General features: G+C 43.8%; 1 protein-coding gene across 1 annotated transcript; it reads right to left on the bottom strand.

The window, feature by feature from the left end:
- Positions 1–2957: 2957 nt before the first annotated feature.
- On the bottom strand, positions 2958–10081 carry RPS15A (ribosomal protein S15a). Its single transcript, XM_045994346.1, has 5 exons — positions 9989–10081; positions 8788–8925; positions 8085–8164; positions 4317–4402; positions 2958–3090 (listed from the first exon to the last, which is right to left on the bottom strand). The coding sequence occupies exons 2-5, from the start codon at positions 8918–8920 to the stop codon at positions 2997–2999; spliced, it is 393 nt and encodes a 130-aa protein (XP_045850302.1). The 5' UTR covers positions 8921–8925; positions 9989–10081; the 3' UTR covers positions 2958–2996.
- Positions 10082–10431: the final 350 nt, after the last annotated feature.

Here is a 10431-nt window from a genome sequence, read left to right as displayed (position 1 = left end):
ATCAAAGGCTCTATGCTCTATGGAATCCCTCCTGAAAAATGCATGGTTATCAATTTGCATGTTCTTTTCAGAAAGTTCATCTCTCTCTGACATCTGTCTATAGATTTTAGGTTAAGAACACAGGGTCTGGATAGGTGCTGAGGCCCCTTTTAACACTGCCTCAAAGTGCATCCGGTAGGCCCAGACGATGAAGATGCTGTCACTCCTCACCACCCTAACGCCCCTAACCATGCCCTACCTGTGGCAGTGGCAGGCTGGGAGGGAATGCTGGGTTCACACCACACCAGAGGCAAGTCTTCCTGCCAGGAGGAACCTAAACTGTCTCCAGACCCTCAAACCTTGGAGTCTAGCCTGGGCCAAACAGCCCACAGGTCATATTTACTGCATCTATTTACTGGGTCTCAGAAATATCGGCTAGAGCCATCTGCTTCCCCATAAACACAAGGGACCTGTGCTGTTAAATCTGTTAAATCCATCAACTGGCCACCCAATTTTCCCTACCTCAGCACCTTTTTTCTACTGCTGACCACTTCAAAGGATACTGGATCCCCACTAAATGGTGGGGACCATTTTCTTGACTATTTTAGTACCTAATTATCAGTGCCCAGGAAGATGAGGATTCAATCAAGATGTACTTACCCAACCATCCACTGTGCCAAGCCAGTTATGGGAAAGATACAACAGTAAACAAAACATGACCTGTCTTCCAAGTGCTTAGAATCTTAACATTAAGAGATCAATAATCAGCTTTTGAAAATTCTCCTGGATTCATTTCACCTGTCTTGATAAATTCAACTGCATATGATGGTCAAATGCTAATTAACTGTACTTTACATAATTTCATCTTTCCCCTAACAACTATTAAGTAGGTTTTCTATTATTCCCATTATGCACATGAGGAAATCAAAGCTACTTAGCAGAAAAGCAAACTTCATTTCTGGTCTGTTAAACCCCTAAAGCCCATGTTAATTATACACGGTCAGGGGCGCCTGGGTGGCTCAGTGGGTTAAGCCTCTGCCTTCGGCTCGGGTCATGATCCCAGGGGCCTAGGATGAAGCCCAGCATCAGGCTCTCTGCTCAGCAGGGAGCCTGCTCCACTCCCCCGCCCTCTGCCTGCCTCTCTGCCTACTTGTGATTTCTGTCAAATAAATAGATAAAATCTTAAAAAAAAAAAAAAATTATGCATGGTCATCTAAACAGAGCGCCAAACCCAGACACACTTGTCTACTGGCTTTCTTCTAACATTTTACCAAGTAAGGCCTACTAATCAGGGCCATTTCTTACACCTCTAAGGCCAGTCTTGGCATTCCTAGCTAGTTTCCACATCTTAGAGTAACCCATTTCAGAAAGTTACATTACTGAATGCCGGCCATGCCCCAGCCCTGGGTTATTTCAAGTGTGCTCTCATTGAGCATCACCATGGAGTAATTTCTCTTTTTACCTAACATGGGGAGTCCCACAGAAGTTGTCACATGCCAGAGAGGACCTTACAACCAGGGTAGTACTAATTTAACATCCTTACTCAGACTGAGATACCGGAGTGTTAAAAACTGACCTACCAGAAAGTCAGAAATAGTCTTCTAGATGAGTAATCAAAACAATCAAATCAGTGAAGTGTCCTTTTCTGAAAAGGGGAAAAAAAATATCAAACCTATACATCCAACAGCTTTTATCCTATATTATATCCTAATATCCTAGGATATTATACATCCTATTTGACGTTAGACTTCCTGGAATCAGGGCTGCAATCTGGCAGTCTCTTTTTTTTTTTTGAACTTTTCCTCACATGACTAAAAGACAGTAAGAGTAGTTGCTGTCTTTTTTATAAGGCTGTGAGCTGACCCATTCATCCCACTCCCCTGCCTGGCAAATTTGGCAGACCAGGTGCACAATGACATATCTAGGCTCTCATCCAAGCTTCCTTTCTCCTTGGCCAGACTCAGTCCTTCCAAGAATCAAGTCTAACCAGTGCTGTCCAACATGAACACCAGCTACATGCAGCTATGAAAGTGGCTAGTCCCAATTAATTAGCAATAATCGCGCCTCGGATAAACCTCATTGGCTACGATACTGCCGCTAGTCCCAATTAAAACGTGCTTTAAGTGTAAATGAATGTCTAGTATACATAATTTCAGACTTATTACAAAAATTCCATTATCTTAATCTTATTAGCAACTACATGTTGAAAGTATATCATTTTGGGCACTAGTGTTATTAAAAAAAACAATCCAGTTGTTTAATAGTTTTACATAGCCACTCTAAGGTTAGAGCATGCATGTGGCTCTTGTTCCACTACTGGACAGCAAGGCTTACAGAGGGGCAGTGGAGCCCACAGAAGCTCACCGAAGTCGCCCTCCCCTCTTCAGTGGTTGAGTTGTTACAAGCATCCCTCAGGTGAAGTGGCCCAGCAAACTAGTTCTTCTCAATTCCATGAATATATCTGTGACAGGTTTACAGTTAAAACTAGTTTTTAAAAGAGGTTTCATTTTTCTAACTGACATCTTACACATATTACTAAAATGTTACTAATATGCCATCCAAATTTACTGAGATGCAGCTTAGTGACCTGTGGGCTCTGTTTCCTGCCTGCTTCCTTATGAGCACTTACACAGTACTATAGCCAGGTCTTATTTTTTGGGCAGTTAACAACAGTGCAAGAAAAGTGTACTGTCAAGCTAAAAACAGGAAAGGCACCACTCCTTTCAGGGTTAATCTAAGACTCCAGAAGGGAAAGCTTCATCACCTGGACCCCAAGCCAGATTCAGCCGTCCAGGGCTAGATACAATCTCCTCTGGCGAGCCATGAGCATGATGGTGTGAGTTAGCACAAGTCAAGACTTCCTCCTCCTTCACTTCAGGGAAACAGCATTCCTCAATTAACACAAAGGCTGCATACTGTTCCAGACGCTCTTGCTAACTTTGCTGTAAGGTTCAAAACGACCGAGTGAAGCACCAGAGTCCACTGAGGCATTTTATTTGCACATATGTATTACATCCCTAGAAAAAGAATCCCAGGATTTTCCCTCCTGTGTGTTTTCGTCTTGCTTCTTCATGGTCCATGATGCCAGCTGAAGTTGTCAGTACAATGAAACTATGGAGAGTTAAAAAGAAAATGCTGGTGAGTTTTTCCTAAAAATAGTTCAACATAGAGCGGCTTTCTCATACAGAAAAAGACCAACATTCCTAAGTGCTTAAGACGCTTTCCCATAACAGGATGCAGAGACTAATGTTGCCTACTCAGGCTGGCAGTGCAGGCATGGCTCCTGGAACCCAAAGACCCAAATCCGAAGACCTCAGCTACACAACATACTCACAGCCCTGCCCTGGGCTAACACTGAGAGACACTGTTAAGCTTAACAGAAAACAAAGACAACTCCTTTAACCTCAAAATGTCACTTTCTGTTTTCAGGTAAGGAGACGGAGTTTAAAGCAATGAAGTGTTGATATAAACTTGACTCAATTGTTTCTGCCACTTACGTGATCACAGGCAAGCTACCTGTAAAGAGACAGTCAGATGGACAATGGAAATGCCATTTGGCCTGGCTACCTCATAGGTTACTATGGGGATCAAGGTAAGACCATAAGGTGGTATGCCAACTCTGAGGCATTAAAATTAGTATCATAAGTACTATCAAAAATGACTCACTTATAATACTATACCTGTAACGACGTAACCATGAAGTGGGAATAAATTCAACCACATCACCAACCATATGATTGGGGTGGGGGATGCTAACTTCTTAACCACAAACAGATAAACCTACTGTGTTGTGTCAGATAATAAAGTTCTTTATCAGAATTATACCACGTAACAGAATTTAAGAGAATTATTACCATTTTTACAGATAAAAATGATATGTAAATATCAATATGTAAATGATATGAAGAAACCAAGGCCATGAGATACCCAAGGCCTCACAGCTTTAAGGTACAAAACCAAGGATGTGAACTCCAACTCTTACCAAGAATGAAAAAGCTGAGTTTCTCCAGAGGTCTAGGGTTCAGAAGTGATTCTAACCATACAACGGGATCATAATGAACATAAAGTACCAACTATAAGCACTGAGCCAAAAGAGCAGACATTAAAGGGGACATAAATCTGCTGTCTCTGTTAGCCTGGACTCTCACAGGGCTCTCAGAACCTGAAGCCTAGTGCATGAACACCTAAGAACTGATCCTTGAGTTAAGATGGCTGGAGATGGAGACAATTACTACTGCAACAGTAAAAACCCAACAAACAAAAACTCAGCTCAAGTCAAACTACACAGACAGCAATCTTTAGCATTAATTTCTTTTAAATGAGGAAAACTGACTCACCCAAACTGGCGGGACGGGAGCAGGTTATTCTGCCATTTTTCTAGATCTTTCAGTTGTACATCAAACCTGGGGCTGATCACTCCACACTATAATAGCAAAACAGAAAACACTGTTCACGTCTTACCAGTAACAGAAAACCTTAGTACACAAACAGCATGTACATCTAAATAGTATACAAAGCAGCCAAATCAACATTTCATGGATAACTATTCTGGGCCACCTTGATATAAATGTCATCTGAAAAATATACTGAGGGGCGCCTGGGTGGCTCAGTGGGTTGGGCCTCTGCCTTCAGCTCAAGTCATGGTCTCACGGTTCTGGAATCGAGCCCCACATCGGGCTCTTCACTCAGTGGGGAGCTTGCTTCCCTCCTCCCCCCACCTACCTCTCTGCCTACTTGTGATCTGTCAAATAAGGAAGTAAAATCTTAAAAAAAAAAAAAAAAAAGAAAAAGAAAAATATACTGAAACAGGATTATGCCTGCCTAGGGAAAGAAATAGTATTTAGAAAGTCACTACATGATGTGATGAGCACTGCATGTTATACTGAACTACTGAATCACTGAACCAATGATGTACTCTACCTTGGCTACTTTAAATAATTTTTTTAAATATGCAAAAAGGAAAAAAACGGTCAACAGTAGGCCCGTCTGGGTTGGCTAAGTTGGCTAAGGGTCTGCCTTCGCCTCAGGTCCTGATCCCACGGTGATGGGATCAAGTCCCCTGTCAGCAGAGAGCCTGCTTCTCCCTCTCTGCCTGCTGATCCCCCTACTTGTGCTGTCAATAAAATAAAATCTTCAAATTTAAAAATATAAATAAATGAAAAGTCAACAGAGGTAGGGAGAACACAAAGCAATGCATGGAAAGGTCAGGTTCACAGTGTGTATCTCTATAGGCTAGGGAGCTGTCCCAAGACAAATGCCCAGATTTAAAGAGGTAAGATACCAAGCGTTCGACAAAACTGTAGTCAAACTTTTTTTTACACAGTAAGCCTGAAATGAATGTGCAGGGTCTCAAAACCTTCACCCATACACCAAAAATGCAAAGTATTCAAAGTATTAGAATTTTTAAAGAACAAATTCTACAGACACTAAACTAAAATCTAAGAACTGGCTGGTATACCTCACCAGCAAACTACCATGATACAGTTACAACCCCAGGCCAAATTTTCAAACTAATTGGGCAAAATTGGTGAAAGGCAGAAGGAGCAGATTCTTAGTTATCCCACCTGTTTGCTACCGGGACAAAGCAACAACTATCTTCCAATGTGAGAACTCTCCACAAGAGCCAAAGTACTCACTCGAATCATTGAATTATACGAAAAGCCTAAAACACAATAAATGTTCAAACATCTACCAACAGGCTATCTGCACTTACTCTAGTCTCATTCAAAGCTCTGACTAGATCAACTGGGTTTACAAAGTCAAAGCCAAGGAAATCAAGACTCCTTCATTAGAGGTAAACATGACCCCCGCCCCCCGCCACAGCCCTACTCTACAAATCACTAATATACTTCAGAAGTATCAATGCATAAAGGTTCCTACTACTTATATACCAGAAATGGACCATGTGAAAACACTCAGGATTAGTACCACTGAAGTGTAAACTCCAGAGAAGAAAGCAGGTATGAGACACTTGCGTGCCCACATTCACGCAAGTCCAAATGCTTAACAAGAGACTATGAGGTTAGAACTTATTCAAATCTTTAAAACAGTTAAGACGTCCACAGGCAGATGTGAACCCAAAGCAACTGAAAATGGCCCAAATCCCCTAAGTCAGGAGGTCCATTCAGGCTCTCCTTTTCATAACATGATCTTAACAGCTATGGTGTCACTTAATTGTCAAAGGCAATCCCACAATACAGATGTAGGAATAGGGAAATGCAGTCCTTTCTCCAAGCAAGTTAAATGGTAGACTTTCTGAGGCCTCCACTCCACCACACCCCGGCTTTTATTTATTCCAGCAAAATCCCTCACTCAGCTAACAGAATTAAACCTTTCCCAAACCAGAATTCTTATCTAACTTCTAACACTACCTTACTTCTCAGCACCACTAAATTTCCACAGTATGGGGTGTATCCATCTCTTGCATGAAGGTAACTGAGGAAACAGTGTCCTACAAAGGAGGAAAACTCAACTTTAGAGAAACTGAAAACTGAAGTTTGTTCTGGCCAACCAGAGTCAAATAGCCAGGGGTGCCGGGGTGGCTCAGTTGGCTGAGCATCTGCCTTTGACTCAGGTCACCTGAGATGGAGCCCAGAGTTGGGCTTTCTGCTCAGCAGGGAGCCTGCTTCTCCCTCTGCCTCTACCCACCCCCCCCCCCATTCTCTCTCTCCTCTCAAATAAAATCTGCATGGGGGGGGCGGGGGGCAGGAGACAGCTAAGGAGCAGGGTCTGGATTTCAACTACCTCTTAGCCAGAATATTTCAAATTACTTTACCACAGAACAAGGATGCCCATAAAGGAGGTCCACTTGAGAAATACTCTGCTCAAACTTATTTCTCATGTTTTACATATAGTTGAATGGGTGCACATGACTTAGCCAACTTAAGTTTTTTGGGTTTTGTGGGTGTTTTTTTTTTTTAAACATCAAGTCAATCTTCCCCAGGACAGATTTAAGATGATCTATCAACTACATACTGGAACCAGCTCCTCCACTGGTTACCAGCTAGTTGGGAGACCTTGAGGATAACTCCTATCTCAGCATCCCAACTCCTAAAATTCAGAAAAAAACACATCCTTTTCTACTTCAAGAACACACTGTGAGGGTCAGAGTGAGAAACAAGGGTGAATTCAAATTCTACATTGGGGCTGGAGTCTAATAGGTAACAACTAGAACAAAACAAAACACAGTCTCATAATTAACCTGAAAACTCTTCTAATCCCTCAGAAAAACTTCACACCCAGTAGTTTTCTCTAACATTAGGTATCAATCCACACACCAACAAAGTTCACTATACAGGGAAACAACTTTGTAAAACAAATTGGTGGACCAGACAGTAACCTTACCAATCAGTCTGGCCCCTGCCACTAACCACGACTCATTTCTGGGCCTGTTTTCCCCTCATCTGTGTTGGACCACAGGATGTCAGGCTCCATGTAAATCTGAAAGCTAGAAACCTGAACACAAAAAGCAGGGTAGCAATTCAGGGACCCTAACTTGTTAGAGACACCTATCCCCAAAATACATGCAGTAAGTTTAGCCATGAAGTCAACAGATCAAACAGATCCACTAGGTTATGCTGACAAGTCAAACTGAAAGGGAGTACAAAACACCCATACAGACAGCAATACAGCCCACGACAGCAAAAATTAAAGTATTAATATTGTTAGAGAACCACATTCTGTTCAAAAAACACAACATAAAATCACCAAGAGGAGGAACGAAGTTATTTACAGCTAGGATTAAAGCGCCACCTCCCCCTCGCCCTGCCACATCACAAGTTCAAGCCAGTGGGTGAGCAGCAGACCATCCAGTATTCAAACAAAATCCTTTCACCCCACCCTACAGCAACTCCCTTCAGATAGCCCACACTCCACAAACATTAGAATGTCAACTAACAATCTGGAGCAAACACAACCCTGGACAACCAATCAGTTAAAATGTGATATAAAGATTAGTGATTTTAATCAACTCCCTTTTTTTTTTTCACCCAGACAGAGCTAGCACACCACTAATTTGGTTTTGCAAGGGAAATTACAACATGTTTAATACCATGAATGATAATTCTAAAGAAGAATCTTCTATGTGGAAAATAAACAATTCTTACCTTGTTCAACCTGCCTGTGAGGTTCACAACAATCTTCCCAGCTCTGTGATCATCAATGATTTCAAATTCGCCAATGTAACCTACAGAACATAAGTGGTTGTATTAAAGGCAGACAGAAATTTCAGAGACCTAAGTATCTATGCTGTAGTATTCCCACTTTGCCTACTTGATGCTTTCACATCATCTCAGTGACTGTTTCTCTAACTGGTTTAGGCTAAGACAGTTGCTCCAAACCAAAATTGTATAGCCTAGTATTTTAAACTTGGGGGCCAACACCCCAAAACAACCCCCTCTGCAATTCTAACGGGGATTATTTTCCCCTTGCTCCTCCCAAAGGCTGCTTTGTGCCCAAGACATAGAACAATTCTCCTTTCCATTCCAAAGCCCTTAGAAGAGCTCAGGACACATTTAGTGGCATGTTGCAGCCACAGTATTACACAAAAGTGGCCAGGTTAGCTCTCAAACTACTAGCAGAGTAACAGTCACAAACTTCCTCCTCCAACAGTCCTAACTTCCTTGGTGCTTCCTGAATAGCTTCTGTCCAAACTATCCCACCTACAGTCTAATTCACCTGCCTTAGTTCCCCAATGACTGCCATCGCCCCCCCCCAATCTTCCCAGACCTCTCCTGCACACTTCATTTCTACAAAACTGATTCCTTTAATATCCTCCCATGAAAACACAAGACACAGCAACACACTTACCGTGCTTCATCATCACAGTAAGAAACCGGACGATGACTTTGGAGCACGGCCTAATAAGAACCTGGCGTTTGCCTCTCTTTTCAGCATTGTTGATGCTCTTGAGAGCATCTGCCAGGACATTCATGCGCACCATTATGGCTGTTCAGGGAAGGAAAAAGAATGTTTTACCAGCATTCTCAACCTCAAAAAGCACCCCCAATCATTCCAGGGCGAACGCCTCCTTTCCTTTCTGCCTCTATCATGAAGATTTCCTATCTCTAAGCAGGCAGGTCCCCGAGCGCAATGGCAGCTACCAAAACAATATAAGCTACTACGGTCGGTCGGTTATTCGAAACGGGCGCCTGAGAATCAACAGGGCACGTTTTCCCAACTTCTCAAATCCGGCAGCACCTGTACTATTAACGTTGTCCTCTAAGCTAACCAACGCAACGTCAGCCTTGTCCCAACATCCAAAAGACACCACTGTCACTAACACAACTAATAAAGCGCCCGTTCTGGAGCCAGCGACAATCGTGCCCCGACGGCAACCGTACCACAGTGGCAAGGAGGAACTTTTTACGTGCACCGGATTCGACTCCACCCTAATGGGCACCAAATCCAAGATACTCCGGTAACGCTGGGAGAAAAAGGATGGAGACCCACGCATGCTTCAAGCTCCAACTCTATGGATCCAACCTGCTTCCTCAAGCCCAATCAAGTACCAAGGGAAACCCTGAAACCCACGAGACCCAGGTTAGTTCCCAGCAAGCTGCCATCCCAGGCAGAATGCAGTCTTCCCTGCTGAGTGGCCTCAGTATCCTAAACAAGCTCACAGAGCGGCGACGTAAGGGGAAGCTGCAGAGACCATAGGGGCCCCCAGGCACGATGCTTCCCGCCGCGCGGAGGCAAGGTGCTGCCTCAACCACTGAGAGGAGGTCCTGCAGCCGCCAAGTTGGGGCTACCGCCTCTCCGAACGGTCGATAGCGCTCCGGTTCCCGCCAGTGCTGCGGCCTGCACTTCACAGGCCGGCCTCCCCAAAGTGCAGAGCGTGGGGCGGACGGGCATGACTCTCCCCTACGCCCGCCCAAACCCCCGCAATGGCAGAATCCTCGGCCCAAAAGGACCCTGACATCATCAGAGAGCACCGAAATGGAGGCTTAGACCGCAGGATGGCCCAGATAGCCAACGGATGATGCTGGGTCCCTCAGAGAGAGACACTCACCGGCAAAGAAAGATGGCGGAAAGAGGACGGGAGGGGCGAGCGCACGGAGTTATGGGAAGCAGGTGGCCTATCGCGAGACTTTCAAAGGAGGGCCAAAAAAATACTTCGCCTGGTAGAAGAAGGCGGATGAAGGGGCGGAGCCTCTTAAGGGGTGAGACGTAGAGAGCCGGTAGAATCAATCGCTCCAGGAGAGACCAAGGGAAAAAGAGGTTAACTTCCTTCTGGCACTAAATCTGTAAAAATGAAACTGAAAAGGGTCTAGATATTTGCTAATCTCGGTTGTAATAAGCGTTTACCATTTAGAATAAATTTTTATATTTGGGTTTTTATAGTTGCGGTTCTCAAAGACCCGCACAAATCGGTAACTGCCTCTGCAGGGGGCGTTTTAGAAACTGAGACTTGCTTTTCTCCCCACACAATTTCGGTTTGTTTTTTCAAATCTG

The sequence above is a fragment of the Meles meles genome, chromosome 21, assembly GCF_922984935.1.
Source record: "Meles meles chromosome 21, mMelMel3.1 paternal haplotype, whole genome shotgun sequence".
Taxonomy (NCBI): domain Eukaryota; kingdom Metazoa; phylum Chordata; class Mammalia; order Carnivora; family Mustelidae; genus Meles; species Meles meles.
Note: the sequence above shows the minus strand (reverse complement) of the source record. Positions and strands in the feature narration are given on the sequence as shown.